Here is a 23,295-nt window from a genome sequence, read left to right as displayed (position 1 = left end):
AAATTAGTATGAATTTATAAATGTTGGTAGACATATAGAGTTAAAGTTTACAGCTCATAATAATTTCATAATTATTTTACGGCATCATAACTCGTGAATTTACTAAGTAAATTCTTAAAGTATCGCATTTTGATCAATATATATGCCCTTTATCTTTAAGCTAGCCCTTTAATTAAAGCTTTTAATATTTCATTTATTTAGAATTTATACAGACATCAAGCATGATATCGAATAAAGTGAGAAATGTATTTCGAAAATACTTAAGAAGACTTTACAAAGAGACTCCTTCCATTGAAATTATTAACGAATTAGTCGCTGAGAAGATATTATCAAGCTATGATGCTAATCGTTTGCGTAAAATTGATGTAGAATCAGAAAGAAATTTTGAACTAATGGAAATATTGCAAAAGAGAAGGGATAAAGATATTATTCAGTTTTGTAAGATATTACGGGATTGTCAAGTACAAACCATTCAGGAACTCGGTAAAGAACTGGAGATGGAGCTAATGAAAGTTATGGAAGCCATAGATTCGAACAGTGGAGAAGCCTCATCAAGTGTTAATGGTAGGTTTATCTGAGCTGAATAAAATTTACCTGCTAAGCCCGAAACAGAAGTACTAACCATTTTAAGCTGAAACATAGTATCGGAATTTCTACATATACAAGTTTATTCAGCTCCTGTATATGAATTGTCATATGGAATTTTTCTCGTAGTTAGTCATTCATTTGATAAACCTTCTATAACGTGCAATTTTGCATAGAAATTCTGATATACAGCTGACGAGAAGCGATTTAAATCCAGAATTCGTGTAAAGTATAAGATATATTTTCTTATATGCTCAAATGCTTAACTAAATGGCAAGCGGCGATAGCTTACTGCAATAGAATATAATGGATGTAAAATTTAGTATCTATGATTACTTATTAAATTTGCATTAATTTGATACTTAGAGACGTCATTCTAGTCTACCAGAAAAATTTAGTCTTTATTTATTATTCATTCAATAGCAAGTGACACATTTGAAATGACTACCTGCACATAATTCTAGATATATAACGTATTTAAGGTGTTTTTTTAGAATGATCAGTTCATTTTAAGCTGTTCATCAATGATCATCAGCACATTTATGTTCTAAGGGGTCTAACTTATGCAATTTTTATTTACCTTTTTAGAGGATCGAATCGGTGCTGATGCAGGTAATAATCATCTTTTGAATATAGCTACTAAAGTGAGAGACTTTAATTTAAGTTTACTTTTATCAGACAGGTATTAATCACTCTTTTACATGTATTGAGCTTCATGTCATAACATATCGTCCTATAATTAACTAGTTATTTCCTCTCGTATCGTTCAACAAACCCATCCAATAGATAGCAGTAAAAGTGATAACAATCCAGGTAGGCATATATAATTTATTTTCAACTTTTTCACTTTTAATCTCCTGAATACTGAATTAATTTTCGTTCATTTTCTATATTGCATCTATAGCATACAAAATTGCAAATTAAAATGATAATTTCTACCCGTACTGTAATGAAAAAGTTTAGAGGTTTCGATTGATTATTCACTTTAGTTGATAATATTAAACTAATGTAACAATTTTTGATGATATTCTGATTAAAAGAAACTTAGGCGATATTCGTTTTACTACAGTAACATTAGCTACTGATTATATGACGCAAGTAAATACCGTAATGATTATATTGATAAATATGTAAAAGTTAATACGTTAGGCTTTAATACCTTTTCGTATTGCTTTAGAGCCATTTGGCAAATACTTTGTCGTTATTGCGAAGGAACTTCGTAACGAATTTGTATTTCGTTTGGGAACTATTTTAAGATTGGAAACAGTTGAGATTGAGGATATTTCTGGAAGAAGTTGTTCGCGATATGAAAAAATATACAAAATTTTGGAATTTTGGAAAGCGAAACGCAGCAAATACGCAGATATTGCTGAAGTAATTACGGCGTTACGCTCTATGAATCAAAATTTGATAGCAGATAAAGTTCAAAATATTTAACTGCAATAAAGGCTTACGTCTGAGTTTTATATTCTCAATTATGTTATTTAAAATTTAACATTAGTATACCGGAATAAAAGTACATTTTAACTAGCCCGGTAGGGTGTACTGTCTGTCAAGATTTATACTAAAATATTTGATATCAAATTGTCTTTGATTAATTAGAATCCAATAGTTTACAAATATTGATTGTCTAAAACTCTTTAATCTCATCAGATAACGTTAAAAAACTGTTTAAAATTAATACACAGTATTTAAATTTAACATTAGAGTACCGTAATAAGAGTATGCTTCCGTTGTCTATAAAGAAAGAATTATGTCAATTATAGATAGCTGGATAAATATACATTACTTCAGGACAGTTTTATTTTCTTGCTCTATACTATGTATGAAATGCCTTTAGAATTAATACCCTAAGTTTTACGCCAGTTACTACGGTGGCTAGGCGATTTATCCTTAAAAACAACTCTACTCCAGCATTACACTGAAAAGAAGCCGAATAGAAGTGAATAGGGCCAGTTTCTTTGGCTATTATAACATAATGAATCAGCAGCAGATTAAAATAATACTATTGCCTCTCCAAATTTCTATTCAAAGTTTCTCCATAGTGACCGTAGTTACAAGACATCTTAGTTCCGTAGATTTCATTTTTATTTGCATATAATTGAAATTTAAAATTAGAATAGCACTATAATTATGCATAGACAGCAATAAATCTCTAAAAGCAAATGTTAGTGAAGGAACAGAAAACATTGCAATGACATAAAGAAGCAATGAATGAACTCCTGCGATTGTTGCGTTGTTGCTAACTAAGGCTCGCTTAGAGACATTTTTAAAAATACGTACAAAGATTTTGGCAATTTAAACAAGATATGCTCAGAAGAGTTCAGTAACGTTGATAAATAGGTAGAATAATATCAGCAAAATTTCTCGTAAAGATAGCTGACGCAGATTAATAGTTTTCACAATGACTTAAAATCCTACTTAAAATGTTGTAAATGGTATGATATACGCAACATAAAGATTAAGTACAATCGATTAGAAATCACTTTTTTCATCTAAATCTATAATGATATCTTAATCATTGTTCGTATTTGACTTAAATTCATTGTAAGACATTTTGCAATTTAATTGTCGCCGTTTATAAACGATAGGTTAAGCGGTAGGTGAATTATAGATTACACTTATTATACCTGGTTGTTGAGTTATACAAGAAGTAAAAGCATTTGATGATTGTGGTATCGAACTTAAAGCACTGGTTTGCTGTTGTCCGAAAGCTTCCGAACCTTGCGGAGATTGCTTGCTTTCCACAAGCAATACATCACTTTAGAAAGCTGAGGCTGTTTTGTTAAAGGCACTTCTGTCATGAATTTATGAGACTAGCTGAATCAATGACTTGTGTAATGTTATACTTCGATATTACTCGTAGATATATTCATCTAAATACGAATTTGTGATTTTAAAATTTTTATCTATGATTACCAATATGCATTAAACTCTTTACTTTATATCGTGTCTATCCAATACATATATGCTGTATAAAGTCCTATATTCATGTATGTTAAAAACCAAGGGCGATATACTGTACTACTAACTTGCAACAACTACCCTTGTGACACAAGAAAACAACACAGTACTTATAATAAACTTTACTTTAATCTACTGAACTACTTCCCTAGCCTACGGTATAGTAACTGGAATCCTTGGAAGTACTAACTCGCTCAACACCATATACGATGTAAAACTGTCACACAACTTAGCCTTAACCTGAATCACTTTTTATTAATCACGGTCCTTCTTATATACTCTTTCAGTAGTTATAAACATATTTACCGTGTTACCAGCATATTTCAATAACAATCATTTTATTACGATTGAATTATCAAATACGCACATTCGAAGCTTAAATTCTCTATTAAAAGCCGTTTGGTATTATAAATGTAAAATATCACATATATTAAAGACCAGTGAGTATGCACCTTTAAGTCCACAAGAAAAGAAAGCAATATGACTCACTGTCATGACTGTTTTTTCAGTTAGGTGGATAATGCTGTGTTACTCAAAAGTAGATGATTTACCGGAATTGTTTATTTATTTCTTAGTAAAGGGTAAATACATGATTGGCTAAAATTTTGGTTTCGGTTAATTCTTATCAAATTCCTTAGTAAAGGGCAGACACAAGATTGGTTGAAATTTTAGTTTCGGTTAATTCTTATCAAATATACAAACATGATCGGTCTAGGTTTTGTTTATTTGCGCTGCAGAGCATAGAGGCAATTAGCTGTATATATATATCAAGACCACGGATTATTTTTCTTGTTCTTCTCTTAGAGTTCTGTCACTCTCAATACTAATGAAATCCACGCTCGCTATACTTCGAGTAATATACCCATATGAACTTGTACTGTTTACTTTACGATCGATTAGGTGAACGATAATGGCAGTATTTATTAATTTCGCTCATAAAAATGGTCATAAGCTATATTTAATAAGCAGAAAGTCAAATTAATTTATATGTAAAATAATGTTCTCTGACTAAACAGTTAGATAACTCTTTCTTCTCCTGTTATAGTTCTATAATTTCCTGTATATGTTCGTTAACAATGGCGGTATTATTATTCTTGCTGATGACTTTATAATAAAATATAATATACCAAACAGGAAACAAAATTGATTTAGATGTAGCATACAGTCTTGTGACAAGCAATTGGACAACTCTGTATTGCAACTTTCTATAGTGATACAGTACATTCTGTATTTGATTGTATTAATAGCTATGTATGATACAGTTAGGTTTCTATAAACAGATGCTATCATGCCCCTAACATTAGATGATTGTTACTTACTATGCGAGTATCAGAGTTTGTCGATTACTAAACTTAGTTAGTTAGCTTAGCATAATAAATACAGCTAATGTCTAAATTGATGCACGGCTAATATGAATATAAGCAACACCTTTTGGGTGTACGTTAATAGAAGAGTAATGCTATTTAGTTAAGCAGATTGATTTATACTGTTAAGCATTCGATGATTTAGCTATTTAAGTGAAAGTTTTTTCTATTTTGTGCTAAATAGATTAAAAATGAAAATGGATTTTAGAACTGCACAGATGAGCTTCGAAACTTGAGTGCGCTTCTTAAGAGTTCACAATACTTTTGATTAGTTTCGTGCTCTAATTAATTAGTACTCGAGTATTCTTAGACTCTGTAATAAGAGTCCTTTTTTAAAAACTTTATCACCTGAGTAGGTTCTTTCGTAAAAATTAGATTCAAATTAGATAAAATAGATACGAGATACTTTTGTTACACTTTGGTACACCATAGTTTCTTACCTGTTATATTTATCGCCTAAGAATATATAATTTGGCACGTGTAAATTGAATCTCTCTATCTTTTAAATATTCATCAAGGTGTTTATCAATGATAAATTATTCTGCATTCAATACTTATAACTTTCTTATTTCTTTATTTTTTACCATGAAATTCTGACTTTAATATAGATTACGGTCTACAGATATACGTCGTTGGGGTTTTGAAATATGACAATGAAATCTATTAGTACACAGAAATTTTAAATGTTTTACTATCTCACAAATTTGGACACAACTATTGAGACCGAATTAAAACTGATAAGATAGCTAAAAAGAGACTAACTAATAGTTTGTATTAAAAAACGAATTTTAAGCAATCAAGAGAGTTACTGTAGATTTTTGGTTGGTTTTAGCTGTTTTTCTAGTTTACTGACGTCGGCTTTGAAAAATTTCAATCGCAATTTTCTATTAATAAATGATAATGTAATAAAATGAATTATTGGAGGTATTACGGAGTGAATGGACACTATTTAGAAAATTTAATATGATTGTGAAATGATAATATAGGCAGTTATTATTATTATCAACTATTTATGTAAAGTAGCGATAAATGTTTCTTAAAATTTCGTTGACGGTATTGCAGATATCTTTCCAGGATTAATAAATTTATTGGAGTATTTAATAATACTATTAAAATTGGTTTAATAAGTTGCTTTATTTTCAATAATAAATAGATACTACCGAATGAAACAGTGATTATTAACAGCTCTTATAATTCAGAAACAGATTTTTGTCTGTCAATTAAACATAAACTTAGCTTACATTCTATCAGTTTCGATTACGACTCCAGTAATGATGTTAATGACAGCTGGAAGTTTTGTTCTGTAATCATTGATATCTGTAATGTAACTTTGTATTGTGATTGTAGACTGTTAGCCATGTTTAGTATAATGTACGGTAGATATTTTTCCTAAGAGATATTTGGTAGCTATAACTATAGACTGCGGTATAGATTCTATGCTAGCGTATAGATGACTATATACAGTAAGGTATTGAGTTACTAATAAGGCTATAGATAAAAATAGAACTGTAAATCATATATAGGATATGGTTAATTCATTGTACTTTGGCTGGTGTGAATAATGTCTACGTAAGTAATGTAGTCGTATCTATATCGGATTAATGATGGTCCGCAGTAGAATAGTGTTACGAAGAATAATTTTTCTATGTGTAAAATAAGGTAAAAGGTTGCCATGCGGATTTTCGCTGCGAATATAGGAAAAGTATAAAAGCATGCAACTTTAGATTATTCTGTTTAGTTCGTTCTAGAAGTCTATAGTAGAATTATTCGGCTAGAGTAGAGCTGTGTGTAGTTAATCTTTGTATAAGATTCAATAAAGCTCTTATTTTTCTAAAATTTGGAATTTCGTGATCGTTATATATCACAATATTATAAATTAAAAAAACAGTTAAGCACCCCTGTAAATCACTTAAATGTAAATACTGTATGCCTAATTAATGAAATGTTTTTTTAAAATACTATGGAGTACTATCATATGTAATTATCGACAAGCACTACAATATGGTTTCAAATTTTTGTACATAATCGTGTTAAGGTTCGTAGAAAAGTATTATTCATGCTAATAATTATTGGAAATTTTATACAATTAATAATAGACATTTCAATATAAGCATATAAACGGGATGTAAAAACGTAAACAGACTATTATATAACATATTTACATACGTGTAAACTCTAACACTTGCTACGTATGCAAGTCACATATCATTTTGTTCTAACTTTTATTTAGAAATATTAAACTGGTTACAAAAACATTAAAATTGTCTGCGATAATGATAATTTAAAATAACTAATTAAAAAATGCGTACTGTAATAATCCTTACTGGCTGTAATTAATACAACTTTTAATGTTCATTGTTTTCCATTTCATAGCAATGGGTTACTGATATAGTAAGACTTTTTGCAATAAAAATAACAGCTTACTGATAATACAGATGCTGTAATGATCCTTACGATGCTAGCAATAATTGATTTAAGTTTTAGAATTCTCGTAAAGAATTAAGCAGTTAGTTATCAATCACAATCTTCTTTTTAGAGTTGATATTTAAGCATTTAAAAGACTATAATTCCTAGAAGCAGTGCAAGTGTAATTCGTAATAGTTGTTGTAATGATGTTGTGTTATTGTGTGGTTTGCAATACTGTGTCTTATATTATGGAGCTAGTAAAAACTAGTAAAAGTATGTTCAAGTCGCTAGTACAAAGATTATTCCAGTTTAAGTTTCGCAAGAGACTATAGTCATTGTAGAAGTTCGTTCTTATACTAGGTCTAGCAGTTAATAGATTTTATTCAGTAATTCCTGTTTATGATCTTCGAGTCTAGAATAGCTAACTATATAAGTAGTTGAAGTAACACGATAAGGTTTTCTTTTGTACTTGAGATTACAGTCTACAGTTGAAGACTTTTGTTAACAAGAAGCCCCGTATAAACAGTTTTGCTCCGAATCGTTTGGGATCGGAATTATAAGGAAATCAGAAAGAACACATTTATTACAAATTAGTTGTTAATCCTTGAATATATGAATCCGAAATCATTTACGCGACATATCTATTCTCTTATAATGTCATATCATTAGCATTGCTAATCGCCTAATCATAATCATTCTAATCAAATATTCATATACGGAAGTGTACGGTTATGGGCGGGTTGCGGCAATAATTAATCAATCATCACTCACTTAGCATAGTTAGTTCTAGACCTATTAATCAAGTAATAACCTATACTATCGAAATTAAGATAGATATTATAGTCATTTGTGTGTTGTATACACTTCGAAAATCTCCTGATTTTGCGTAGATAAATAGCATTATGAAATCGATGACATGATCAAGCGATTCGAAGCCATCATTTCGGAATTGTAACAAAAGATCGATATAAAGCTAAATATAGAAATTGGAAGAAAATATCAAGGCCGCATATTCTTCTGGACTTGTCGTTCAATATTAAGACTTAATTATACACGTGGTTACTGCCGTACCCCATTATTATGGGTCAGTGGCGATTGGTCGATATTGACCTGAGCATATATCGGAATAAGATTTAAAGACCGAAAATTTTTTTAGGATTTGTCATTCAATATTAACCTTTAGTTTCACACGTGGTTGCAATCACATCTTATCGTTAACGGACGTACGTATAACGCTTGGCCATTTTACAAAAAAAACAAATCTTTCAACAGACCGTTTACTTGAGTGACTATTTACAGTAGAAGACTAAATTAAGAGAAAGAAAGAAATTCTTGCCTTAAGTCTAGATTGACATCAAATTTATAGCAGGTACAACGGAAATATATTGAAGAAAGTCAAAATAGGTCTAAAGGAGTAAAAATAGACTTCAATTCTATTATTTTTCTTTCACTCGAAGTGTTGCAGTAATTTTTGAAGTTGATCTTCTTTAAGACAAGCTTTTGATTAATTCTAGCTCGACTTTTACATAATGATATTAATCATAGTTTAATAATTCTATTTCCATTCACGTAAGGTCAATTTTCTAGCGTAAACTTAATCATTATTGATCCAGTATGGAAAATCCAAACATTCAGGCAGCATTAGAAAACAATCGTGACAAATTTCTTAAAATTGTTCCCATCGAAGAATTATTCACAAGGCTCGAACTGGAAAAGATTTTAAGTCAAAAACAGGTAAAGGCTATCCGAGCCTTGGATGATACGGAAGATATGAATGGAAAGCTACTTAAAATCTTAAAGGACCAACGTACGGAAGAGGATTTCGTCTTATTTTGCGGCTTACTTAAAAACAATAATGTTAATGCAGTGAAAGCTTTCGGAGCTAAATTAGAGGCTGAAGCTGGAGGTAGTAAAATCTTCAAATGAACAGTATTATTGGAGTTCACTATTCAAAAATATATTATTAAATTATTATATTATTATTCATTTATTAATTAGCCTTTCTTAACTTGATTGATCTTTATTTGTTATCGAAATTTCTAATTTTATGTGACAGTAGTCTATACTTAAGCGAGTTGATTTTTTTATTTCAGGAAAGTTAAACAATCCAGTACCTAAGAAAACAGGTATATTAATTCATTGAACCTGTTTTGTCTTTGCTTTTTGCAAGCAAAGAAATAAAAATAGAGATAGCTACTGACAGCAAGTATAATGCTTATTGTAGCCTAATAGTACGAAATTGTACCAATTAGGAAAAATGCTATGAACTATTTTTAATACTGATCTGATTTATTAAATATGAATGAAAATTATCATTGACTATCTTACTGATCATAGTTAGAAGAGGAAATGATGTTGGTTAGTACTTCATTAAAGTAATTTAAGTTATAATACTGCAGTATGATTAGACAATAAGTATTATAAAGTGTTCGATTCATCCTAAAATTCTAATAAGTCTATCAATTTCAACGTGCTTTCTATTCGTATGTTTGATTCAGCGATGGAAGTGGACTCTACACTTAAAGGTTAGAATACGATAATACGAGTAAATCTGAGTAATCCTGGTGTAAATGTAGACTATTAATTATAGTTTTAAGATTCTATCACTAATCTCATATAACTCAATGTATATATAAGGATTAATAGCATGCTTAGAGATGTTTAAGTGGATAAATGTACATTTGTGTAATCTCGCATACAGAAATATCGCTACACCATTTAAATGAATTTAATCTTATTTTGAAATATAATGCAACGGAACTTTCAGCTAATGTGAAGGACTACTTTTTCCTTGTCGCTAACAAAATTGGTAAAGACTGGAGTAAATTAGGGAAAATACTTAACCAAAGCATTGATACTGATACTATTAAAGAGGAACAAACATCGGGTTTCGATCGAGCATACGCGGTCTTAAACAAATGGTATAATATGGTCGGTAGAGATATTGCAACCTCTAAAGCTTTATTGGAAGCGCTTATTGAGATTGAAAGGACAGACATTGCGGATAAATTTGTGAGCGTTAAGCCATTCTTGTATTAGCTTTCATAATTTTATTTCTATGTATTTCGTTCCTTGCAATTCGAAAATTGGCGATCATATTCTGAAAATTAAGTAATAGTAACTTGTGTACTAGTGTTACGAAGTAGTATTTCATACTTGATTTAGTATGCTTAAGTTGATAACTGATTTACATCATCTATATGATTTTTTGCAAATCACTATAGACTTTGATATTTTCACTTAAAAATTAACTGCAATTTTAAGGTTAGGATTTAGATAGCACAAACACTGCAACGACTTTTTACTTAAATATTGACGTCCTAAATTATCTATTTGATTGATGTTGAAAGATGTCCTTCAGTATTTATAGTATGCCGCTATAGAACGTTATTTTCATTGTTCTCTACTTATAAAGGAAGTAATATCTATGATAGTGCATAGTTCAGTACTCAAGCTCTAGTGAACTCTTCCAACTATGTGTGTTGCAGTAAATCTTAGAAAAAACGCAATAGCTAGTAAACTTGATGTCAAATTATATAGTAAAATGTAAAAGTGCATACAGTATGCCAAATATAACGAGCTTGAGTTCCACTAGTTAATAATATAAAACTGGGGTTTTAATGATAATATGAATGCTAGCAATAGAATCAACTCCATAAATTTAAAAATTCTTATGGCATTCAGTAATTTGATTGAATTACTAATGATAATTTTTCTTTCGAATAAACAGTGAAACTCTTCCAGGATGATCAATCAGTGATAACGAACTCGCGAAATTATAAGAACTCTTTTTCCCGGAGTGTTGTGAATTGAAGCTCTTAAAGTAATAAGTAAATTAGATTGTTCGGCACATCAACTTTTGCCCGTAAGATATATTCATAAATAAAATTAGCTAAAAGAAAATCAAAAGCCAATGTTTAGATAATAAAAATATATAATTTTCTCCGTGTTCCATATATTATTTTTGATAACTGGAACTAATTCCCTTAAATGATTGTCCTTACGTAGAAGTATTTGATAATACAGTATTACTATAAAATCTTGAAAGAAAACTTCAGCTGTCGGTGTTTTCTAAGATCGATTACATATTCCCTTTAAACGCATAAAGCTTCAATAATAAAATGGATCAAGTGATAAATGTACTGTTTATAATGGATCTAAATTCTTGTTTTAATACCTAATCATGTGATATCGCAATTCCTAGCTCGTAACTGCCGAGCTAAATTTCAAGCGAAGATGGGACAGTCATCAAATACTTATATGATCATTGCGATAAAATTAAATACAGCATGGGTTACTAGATGCGTTAAAATATAGCCTGTCTAATTGATTATGAGATACTACATTTTAATAATATCAAAAGTATAAAATACATATTTCGAAAGGACTGGCTAATACTTCTTAAAAACTTGACTATGTATCATCATTCAGCTCCTTCTAATGTTAAAATTTAGAAAACTTTTCAGTATACATATGTAAGCTAGATATAAAGAAATTAAACAACTGCAAATACGACCACATTATACGAAATTACAGTTTGACAAAGATCCAGACAAGGATTTTTGGAGTCATAAATTACCATCGCTTCAAAATGATGATTAGTTACGGTAGAATTTAGCGCTGTAGCTTTAAATTCTCATATACTGACTATAAACATTAATGTCCTAGGGTATTTTAAGCCATACTAGCTATTCTTGTGCTGTTTAAGGTTGATTTTACCTTGTTATGCATAAAAGGAGATACAATTACGCCATTAAGTAGATAAATTTAGGGATAGGATTACTTTGCACCATTTCTCCTAAACTTTTAGACTTAAATTTAGTTGGATTTTTTTTTTATTTAAGATTAACAGATTTAGACCTTTCAAACGAATAAGACGATAAGAACCTGTAGTCTTCAAAGTTTCAAATTGCTTAAATAAATGATAAAGAATATGATTATCTGTTATTGCCGTAACTGCTAGTATACTTATGTCGTAAATAAATTTTCGAGGAATGAAGAAAAATATTATTCATTGCAATTCTGTTTATCTCATTAAATGTAGCTAAATGCTAAGTTAATTCATCTATAACTAATCACAAATATTCGGCATCAATTTATTGTTAAAGATCATCCAAATTTATAATCGGAAACAAAGATTTCCCGAATAAACTAAAATTTGAATTACGTCGTATATTTTAAAAACTATTTTACTTTAACAAGTAGTTTGGATTCTTCTAAAAAATAAAATATGGATTGCGGCGTTAATAAATTTTCAAAATCCCTTAAACGTAGATCCACTTCCACAGTAGATTTATTAATATATGTAATAATTTCGTACTACAGTAGAACTAATGTGGTACAAGTTCTTCAGAAGAGCAAAAATCGATAGTCAGTTGCAGTAATTAATGCTTTATACTAACAATGTAATTGTAATAGCTAGTAATTTAATTGTAATAAAGTAACTGAAAGCTATTGTGAATGAAAAACTACGCAGGCACTATCGCTGGACAAAAAATAGAAGAAAATTGTATAGTGTACATTGGTATGACCATTTTGCAAGAGTAAAGGAATTCCATCGTGAACAAATAGAGTTGTAGCAAAGGACTAAAAGTAGAGTCCTTTATAGCTTTTAGTATGTAACTAGTATTATTTTTCCATAGAAAATACCTAGAAAGTGATAGTGTCTTTAAGTTTTACCCTTCCAAATCATCATGTCGCCATCTTTTCTTCTTCATTATTTTACAAGGTATTATAGCAATTATAAATTACTATAGAAGTAGCCCTAGAGCGAAGGCCTAATCTAAAGAAAGGGCGTTTGATCGTCTATTCAAATTCTAAATGAATTTGACCTGGTAACAAAACTCTATCCTTAGAGAAAGGGGACTTATGACATGACAGTAAAGTACTGTAATGTAGTCTATAATCGTACAGTTACCGTACAATCTGACGCCAAAACATCGACTGGCAATACTCAGCGATACTAATGTCAAAAAAGTAGTCGTAATAGTCATATGAAATTTTTTGATAAACGATATAGCGATTACTGTGATCTTTATAAAATCCGAATTTTTCGGATTCAGATTCCGCAACCGGTCGGATTAATGTCCGATATAATTTTCCTGTATTAATTTATGTCCGGCATAATTTTCCTGATTTAATTTTTGGATTTTAGTTTATGAAAAATATCGTCAGAGTTGATTTATGAAATTTCAACTTTTTCTTATAAATTTGAAACTTTAGAATTTTATAACGTGACATGAAAGTCACATTCGGAAACTTTAATTAGGAAAATAGAAAAGAAGATGGAAATTGGCAGAGGTTGTGTTGATTGTTAAGTAGTAGACTGTTATTTTTATGACTAAATTTTGATGTTTAAAGGTTAATTTTTAGACTTTTATAATGTATTAATGATAGAAATTATGCTACAAGTGAAGTTTGATTTATTTTATAGTTAACTTGTTGGTTTTATAGTATTTTGTAAGGGAATCGTAGGGTAAATTGTGTCTGAACTTTGAATGATTTTTGTTTTCTTAAATGGTGCAAAGTAGCTTTCTACAACGGATCTGAAGAGCGATTAGTTAGCGAATGTTTAGTTTTAAATACCTCAGACGGCTCTACGAAGCTTATGAATGATAGTGCAATTCGAAAAATTTAGAGGGAGAGTAGAAGAAGATTGTTTTGAAGAACTTGTTAAATTTAAAAGGCCTTCGGGATCGAATTGTCGTATGTTAAAATGTTCTTCTATTTGAAAGGTTGTTTGGTCGTTGACAGTTTATAAGTCCGTCACTTATTTTATTAATACTTAAAGTTAACTATTTGTTAGGTTGTTCGGTTTATACTTCTATCCATTTTTGTTTGTAATAAATTGCTGTTCGATTATTTCTCCAAATTTTTTTGGTGTCAAAGTTTCTTAAAGTTCTGTGGCTTGATCTCTGGACTTTTCATTTTATTACAAGGTGATTTGGTTAGTTTTATTATTATTATGATAAATTTGCATTTCTACTTGTTTTAAAACTGATATATGTCGTAAAATCTTTGCGATTCAACAACTGTAAAAGTCTTTACCTCATATGAAATGAATTTTAGCTAAAGAATAAAGTGAGTTAGTTGCATAGTGTCATAATATGAAAGGGAGAGGGAGAGTCTCACTATCATCTTTGACTAAAGTCTTTCATCAGTATTTGCTGTATAAATATACCAATTTATTATATTTTTGCTTTATTGTAATACAACAGACTTTCATTGCAAGTCTTTAAGAACTTTATACTGAAAGTGTAAATAATATAAGATAGAAAGATTATTTCAGATGTCCGCCATGAAAACTCAATCGAACTGTCAGGTGTTTAGAGGCTTGTTGATAATTTAATCGCAATATTCGGTAAATTCACTATTTTGTACATACGATCAGGAGTGCAATATAAGCTAAAAAGTATCGTTGATATTGGTAAGGCTTATTTGACCCACAGTAGTTGTTCAAGCTTGATTTAATTTATATATTTTATGAGTAAGAAATTTGAGACAAATTAAAATGAAGTTTTTGACATCAGAGTAATCTATATCGTTAACTCGTAGAAGACTGTATAGATCTTGCTGTATATGTGTCTAGTCTTATAAATCATAGAAGAAAAAGTAGATATTAGCTACTGCCAGCAATGATGATGCTAATTGCAACGCTAGTGATTTTGGATATTGTAAATTATCGCTGCGATATCATTACTAACTTAAGTTACGTTTTAATGATCATTTACAATAAAGCTATATATTAGTTAAATCGACTGTTTAAGATGATCGAAGCGTCATGAAATGATTTCAGTAAGCACACAAAGAAAGTAAAACAAATTATAATAACAGGATAAGTCTTTATTAATTACTTAATTTGATTTTTAATTGGCCAAATGAGATCTTAATTTATTTTAATTGAATAAAGCTAAATTAAATCAAATAGCTTAGGATATAGAAATAGGCTTAAGTAGGATGTACAAAGTATGAGTAACTAAGGTTAATTTTTGAATTAAAACCTTAAGAGTGTATTAACACTTTACTGCATCACCACTCTTATAGAACTTTTGATCCAACGCTCTATGTTAATGATATATTGCAATTAGATACTGCTTATGAGCGCTAGTTTACATTGATGGCTCAGAGAGTATCGTGTAAAAGACGTAATTTTCGTAGTAATCATTTTAGAAATACTGGCTTTACCTTAATTTTCTTATCTTAATAAGATTTTGAATGCAATTAAAATCATAACTGCATACGGTATACTATTGAACATATATTGCTGAAACATTAAACAAGCGTATCAGTTTGTTAGCCAGACTTGAGTTCAAGACTATTCTCCACTCCTCTTCAAATGCTATATCTCACTTGGAATTATTACATTAGCAAGATTAAGAAAAACAAGAAAGAAATTGTTTATATTGAGCAAAAAATAGTCTATAATGATAGCCAGAAAGTTGTTGAAGATTAGCATGTTTACTGCCTTAAAATAAACAGGTACTACTATATGTTAAAATATCTACAGCGCCTGAAATATGAAAAGAGGTCAGTAATACTTTTACATATAGAATAAAGCAAATGTAAGAGCAACCTCATTGAAACTAAATATGTACAAGATGATTGATGACTTGCCAAAATAGAATGCTTTCAGATCTGTAGAAGTATTTAGCTCATTAGTCAATTAATGAGGCAAAATCTTTGATTAGAGAAAAGTTTTAGCTAATAACTGAGCAGTTTGAGAGTAACTCACTTATAATTTACTCATATTTTTGTTGCAATTTTTCATTTTAATAAATGTTTAGCATTCTCTTTATCAAATGCTTATACTATTAGCTGGATAGAATACTTATGATCAAGTATCTGCAGTTAATAATTAAACAAAGTATAGCTACGGTAAACTGGCAGAATTCGATAAAGGCTAAGATTAAGATATATGAATGTTTCGTTAGCTTGAGAGTATTCAGTAAAAGTGATGTTATCTGTTTATTAGATGTGTTTCTTAGCTATACCTGGGCTGATTAGAAAGACGTAATTTAGGTAAACAATTTCTGGAAAGTAAAAGAATTACTTGTTGGATAGATAACGACCGACGCATTGCAGAAATGGAACTTTTATAGGAAATCACTAAAGCTATTCGATCATCTAGGGTATAAAAGCTTATTTTTTATCGTTCATTTCTATTTATTACTACGCTATAACTGCAAGTAACCGGCTGAATATCGCAAAGACTAAGCACACTATCATGCTGTTCGAATAATTATCATTAGGCTATATGGCCGAAAATAGGATATGTAGAATACGATTTCATATTTACTCATTCAGTTCGCTTTTACGCTCTACATTCTCAGCTACATTTTCTTAAGCAGAAGTATAAGGAATAGCTTTAATCATAAATTTGAGATAGCATTAATTGCAGATATAATGAAAGCAGTAATATTTACTAGCTGAATAGTATTCATTTCAAGTCACACAGAAGTAAAACTAATTATGGTAATATTTTAAGCTGATATGATAAGCTAAATCAAAAGCAGATTAATACCTTAGGATAATAGTTTCATTCTGACAGTTAATTAATTATTTTTTCACTATTATCTTCTGTAGGTGTTGGTGCCATTTATGAGTAAGAAATATATCGAATCAAAGAATTGCTCTTTGGAAAATAGCCTCGCCAATGACAATAACAAGGATATCGTAGCAGTCTTTATAGTCATTATTGAAGATATAAGACCTCAGAATCATTTAATCTCATCTAAAGGAAAAGATTTCAATATCTATATAAACAGATTCATGCACATCAAAATCCTTGTCCAAAAAATATGAACGGCTGAATTAATTACGTAATTAAATGAATTATACGAGGCCATCACGAAGAAAATGATTAGAATACCAGTATTGCCATCGAAATAGTTTTACTAACAATTCAATAACACAACTTGTTTTAGCGCTTATCAAGCTTTACTGTGCAATTTTTTTAAAGTGTTATCGTATTAGGCTATGACTATAGATGAGCGAATATGTTTCAAGTATAAGATATTGACAGCGATAAGGCTCTAATGGGTGCAGAGTCAAACATATTATATACCCAATTTGATAGATGATTGCTTAAGTAGTAGAAGACATTAATTTTGGCAACATAGAGTGTATCGTATTTCTGTAACCTTAGTTCCATCCTATCACGAAAACTATTTGAATGAATAGTATTTTTATGTTTTAGGTCAATATCTAGAGCTCTAGACTATACTACAGTCTTTTAGTTTTTATCTTATTCTAGGATTCTTTGTATACTTTAAAGTATTCTCATCGGTTACTATACCATTATAGCACAGTTAATTCTCAGATCAGGATAGGTTTACTGTTAATGCAAAGTGGTTGAACTAAAATCAATAACGGTAAGTATTCATGTGCAGGCATAGTGGTTAGTGCCGCTAACCACGCTCAAGCTGTTTGAAAATTTGAAGCCCTTTGAAATCTGTTCATAAAATAGGTTCCTAACTGTTATATTTCTGGCTAATAGAACCTTTGAGAATAGCGATACAGTGACGCACACAAGCTAAGGTGATTAAGAACTTCTTTATTGTGTTAACTTAGCTTACTTATATACCCCTGTGATATATACCAATCACGAAATTCCAAATTTTAGAAAAATAAGGGCTTTATTGAATCTTATACAAAGATTAACTACATACAGCTCTACTCTAGCCGAATACTACTACTAAAGACTTCTACAACGAACTAACAGAATAATCTAAAGTTGCATGCTTTTATACTTTTCGTAGCATTCGCAGCTACAATCCGCATGGCAACCTTTTACCTTATTTTACACATAGTTAAATTATTCTTAGTAAGACTATTCTACTGCGGACCATCATTAATCCAATATGGATACGACTACAGTACTTACGTAGACATTATTCACATCAGCCAAAGTACAATGAATTAACCATATCCTAATATATGATTTACAGTTCTATTTTTACCTATAGCCATATTAGTAACTCAACAGCTTACTGTATATAGTCATCTGTACTCTAGCATAGAGTCTCTACCACTACAGTCTATAGTTACAGCTACCAAACATCTCTTAGAATAAATATCTACCGTACATTATACTACACATGGCTAACAGTCTACAATCGCAATACTAAGTTACATTACAACTCCAAATTAAACTAGCAATCAAACACATATGATAAGATAATTTATACCCTAGATTCCCGAAAACTGCTAAATTAAGATAAAGATAATTTAGCTTGAAACTGTACATTTCTACATATAACGTTTGGGTTCTACATATGCAATTAAAAAATACAGTTGACTTCTACTGCCATAATTAATGATTAAAATTACTACATATACATTTTATTAACTAGATACATCGCTTGAATTACAAACTCACAATATCTGATTCTTAACGGACACTATGCTACTGATTATTATAAATTCTAACCCGAATATAACAATAGGGTTTACGATATACTAAGATACTAAGTAAAATCTACTGTTATATTCAACCCAATAAGTCATATTTTTTAAAGCTAGAATACTTATCACGATACAAAAAGTAAGTTAGAATAATCACAATACAAAAAATTGAAGGAGAATTTAAAAAATTAACCTTCATTACAAAATATTATGCTATTTCTACGTACGCTTATTCCTTTTGCGAAGTTTTTACCTACTTTTGTTGGGGTAAAATCTTAACTGTTAGCGATGCTTTTAAAATTAATGCTTTGCAGCTCTTCTGTTCTACTTTACATCGTAATACTCAAAATTCTAGAACTTTTAACTCTATTTATACTTTAAGAAAATTATAACAGTTTTTATATCTGTTACTTTTAATCTGGCCTACAATTATCGAACTAAAATTTTGCCAACTACGTAAAATATTCATATTTCTGCTGAAAAAGGTTGGCCAACCATATGGCTTTAAGTTGACGATAGCATTATTCTGAACTTTAAGGAAGTTTAATCCTACTTATGGATAGTTACTCAAGATAGTTGTGGTCTCCTCTATAGAAATAGTGTTCGTAATACATTACATAATTATAAAAGCATTTCGAAATAATTCAATAATTGAAGTTTTTTACATCATTTGAAACAAATTAACTTCCTATAACAATTGATTACCAGTTGTCAAATATGTTCTTCTAAAAGTTTTCCTAGATCTTTATTGCATTTTTGAACAGCTTTAACGAAGCCTCTAAATGCTTTGGATCCACATTCGGGTAAAATATCTAGTAGTTTTGATAACTGCCTGTATTACGAAGGAAAGGTAAAAGATGAGACCAAAAGTTTTATTTAACGAATAAATACATGAAAATTTCTTAAATTATGATAGCTACTCATATATATATATTTATCAATAGTTGTCGTTCTACTCTAAAGACAACTGCTAGAATAAAATTTAACATTACAAAATCTTTATTATCGTTATAAATTACATTCATTCTTACCTGGAATTAGTTTTTTCGGCAAATATTTCCTCCTTATGGTTTTCAGTAATGATGCTTTTTGAATATAAATTTTCGGGTGATCGGTTCAACGCTAGATTTCACATTGCAAAGAATTTTCGATCTATATTTTCTTAGTATGTCACGGTGCTTTTTATTCATGCCTACCGATTCTACAATTGAAGACATCAACAAAATTATAGTAAGTTTCTATATAAATTTATTATCGAATTAAATCTGTGTATTGCCATCAGTATTATGTCTATAATATAATTAATCTGTGCAATCTTACAAGCTTTACAAGCAAATACTGTATTAATAAACCATTCAACTTGAGCATGGTACGAAACCATTTTACATCACTCATTCTTCACTTTAGGATACTGAGGCTTACTATATGTTATAGTATTATTGTAAATAGACAACAGCCAGTGTTTTACTACTCATACAAGAATGACTATTAAATAATGGGGAAAATAACGTAATGTAGTTAAATACCAATACTGAATTTATGGTTCTTTAAGTATACGGTCTCTTGTACTTTTAAACCCAAAGATAATGCTAAAATGAATTTGCAGAAGAATAAGATAGTAGCTTCTTTTTGCTATCATTAATTAGAAAAATCCGGCAATATGAAAACAACTTTTATCAATTACCAGTAGCTGATTGCTTTCCTGATATTGTAGCTTTATCACGTTTGGAAGTCGACGAACCTATAATTTAATGACCAAGAAATGAATTAAACTGCTTATAAGAATTTATTTAATTTGTTTCCGTCTGTTAACGTCAATTCAGTCCCTGAGACTAATATGGGCTTTGTACAGTGTAGAGCAATAAATATGATTTGTAGATATTAATGTACTATTTCCTAGATAGCTATAAAATTTACTATCTCTGCCCAGTAATGGAATAAAATTGCAAAGTAAATTGAAATGTTTGAGCATCACAACTCTTAAAATGTAATAAATAACTACCGTGCCGAGCTAGTTATCAGAACGATTTGGAAATAGAATGATTTAAATTATTAATGTAGAACTGCTCATTAATTAGCTACAACTCTTCTCTGCTCAATGATTCCGCCTCATGAAGTATCTGATTAGCAAAATAAATCTACAGGCGCCGTAGCTATTTTAATATATAGTGGCACCAGTTTACTTTGAAGCAGTAGACATACTAATATTCTACAACTTTCTGACTATAATTTTGCAGTATTTGTTATTAAATAAAGAGCAATTTTTTTGTTTTTCTTGATACGATATTAATATTAAATCGGATCATAGCACAAAAAAACCGTATGATATTGATGCATCAATCTCTATGTCACGTAGGCAACACTTTAGTAACTTACCTTCTTTTATCATTCCCCAGTCATCTAACGATTTCAAATCCGGCGAACGATTACACTTTTTACATGATTTTTCTACATTATCATCCTGATCGTTTTGACTTAGCTCAATATATTGGTTACAGGTATTACTCGAACACTTTATATGCAATAAGCAATCATTTTCCAGAAATGTAGGCATCCTGCGTTTGATAATTTCTTGAAGTTTTTTCACTATAAGTGATTGCGGTCTCTGTTTTACGATTTCTTTTCTAACATTTCTTTTATTCCGTTTATCATCATTTGATACGTAATATTGATATGCAAACTAATACAAGATTCTTCTTTTCTAACCTTCCATTTATCATCATTTGATACGTAATATTGATATTGCAAACTAATACAAGATCTTCTCTAACAATAATAAAGTACTTGCCTTCCTTCACATAATACCGCGCACATCTATAGTTTATTATGACGTCGTTATTATTCCACACTGTTTGGCAAGCCGCTAGAAGGCAATAGAATATGCCATCAGATATGAAAGGTAATTTCTTTTCATTACATTTTATGAATAAAAACTCGGACTCTTTCATATCGTCTTCTGTTTCAATAGTTCCTGATGCTCCAGGAGTCACTAAGCAAGGAACAATATAAACAGCATTATCAGTTTGTTCAACTGTTTGAATTGGGCAAATTATGTTGTAGTACTCCATAATTTCCAGTATATGTTCCTTCTCATCTTTAGTTAATTCACAGGCTTCTGATGCACCGCTAGTTAAATCTTTGCTTGTCAGTGCCATATCAATGACGCCTTTCAATAATTTTCCTTCCTTTTCAGCCTTATTGTAGCATGCCAATAGGTAGCCGTTACTGACATTATCCTTACCTATCAATTTGACTACTTTACGAAAACTTTTAATTAACCATGGTATATCGGTAACAATAATGTGTTTTTCAGTTCTCACACGACAAAATAATAATTCGCCAATTTCGTGTAAATATTCTAACATGTTTCTTAGATCGCCATCAACATTCTTACAATCTGTATTTTCTTCGTAAAGCTGACAATCCATTGCCAATCTCTTGACTTCGCCTATAGTCATAATATTCTTAACTTTGTCTCTCTTGCTATGGAGGTTATTAACCATGCAATAGTATTTGGTTGGAATCTCTCTACTTTCGAAGGGTAAAACTTCAGTAAAAGATTTTATATAATTTAATAATTTTGTACGACATTCTTTATTGTTTTTATTGTTATCTTCTTGGCCGCGGTCAAAAATAATATTGCTAGAGCAGATATTTTTTGAATAGGACGGAAGCGCTTCCAATATAGTATTTCGAAATTTGTTATATTTTTGTTTTCGATCTTTGACACATTTAATTTTGTCGCCATGGGTAGCCACTAAAATAACAACTGGAAATTTATATGGTTCAGTCTTTACTTCTACTTCTGGCCGTTCTTCGCTGTCGCCAATAATGGATGTGAGCCATTCTTTATATCTTTCAAGATAGGTATCGCCTGTCCTTTCTTTATTTCGTTTTAATACTTTACTATCTATACTTTCAGCAATGTTAAAGACTAAAATATAAATACAGCTACCAGAAAGGAAGGGTTCCTGTGTTAGCTGGTACGCACGTTGGCCACCAAAATCCCAAAAAGTTCCGTATTGATGTTCATCCTGACTTTGATATTGATTCTGTTGCCCTTTAGCTAACTCCTTAATGTCCTCAATGTCTGAAGAAATCTCATTTCTGGTTTTGGCATCTTGAGCCGATTGATCATTTCCATTGTCGCTACTACTTTTGCCCAATACTGATACAGGATTGCTTTCTTTATAAGCTTGGTTCACTTTAACAGGTGTAACAGTGGTATCGATTTTTTTTGTATAAAGTTTATTGCAATCTTGCTTTGCTCCATCCTGTAGCTTTAAAGTGACAATATTGAGCACTTTCTCAGGTTTATCTAATACCTCTGTTGATGGTAAATCAAGTATTTGTTCTGCTTCAATTAAAATTCTCAGGATCGTACTCTTGCCAACATTCTCCGGTCCGATAAGCATGATTCTAATGAAGTCATTCTTACACTTGCCCTTCATTAGAGCCTTTATGTATGCTTGTAGATACTCTTTTTCCGGTAATTTTCTAATATCGATACAGAAGCGAATAGCCTTAAGCAATTCACTTAACTCCTCTTTTAATTTAGCTGTAGATGCTCCTT

General features: G+C 30.3%; 3 protein-coding genes across 3 annotated transcripts; 2 read left to right on the top strand and 1 right to left on the bottom strand.

Moving 5' to 3' along the window:
- Positions 1–221: 221 nt before the first annotated feature.
- Positions 222–2,022, top strand: TRIADDRAFT_59585 (uncharacterized protein; the record flags this gene model as incomplete). The annotated part of the gene is made up of 4 exons (XM_002115622.1): positions 222–564; positions 1,174–1,197; positions 1,333–1,398; positions 1,763–2,022. The coding sequence occupies 4 exons, from the start codon at positions 222–224 to the stop codon at positions 2,020–2,022; spliced, it is 693 nt and encodes a 230-aa protein (XP_002115658.1).
- A 6,911-nt stretch (positions 2,023–8,933) lies between these two features.
- Positions 8,934–10,358, top strand: TRIADDRAFT_59584 (uncharacterized protein; the record flags this gene model as incomplete). Its single annotated transcript, XM_002115621.1, has 3 exons — positions 8,934–9,225; positions 9,413–9,445; positions 10,021–10,358. 3 exons carry the CDS (start codon positions 8,934–8,936, stop codon positions 10,356–10,358), a joined length of 663 nt encoding a protein of 220 aa, XP_002115657.1.
- A 9,075-nt stretch (positions 10,359–19,433) lies between these two features.
- TRIADDRAFT_64193 (uncharacterized protein) lies at positions 19,434–23,137 on the bottom strand (the record flags this gene model as incomplete). Its single annotated transcript, XM_002115503.1, has 5 exons — positions 19,434–19,554; positions 19,754–19,844; positions 20,407–20,463; positions 21,099–21,277; positions 21,429–23,137. 5 exons carry the CDS (start codon positions 23,135–23,137, stop codon positions 19,434–19,436), a joined length of 2,157 nt encoding a protein of 718 aa, XP_002115539.1.
- Positions 23,138–23,295: the final 158 nt, after the last annotated feature.

This window comes from Trichoplax adhaerens, genomic scaffold (assembly GCF_000150275.1).
Source record: "Trichoplax adhaerens TRIADscaffold_11 genomic scaffold, whole genome shotgun sequence".
NCBI lineage: Eukaryota > Metazoa > Placozoa > Uniplacotomia > Trichoplacea > Trichoplacidae > Trichoplax > Trichoplax adhaerens.
This window is presented reverse-complemented; position numbering and strand designations above follow the sequence as displayed.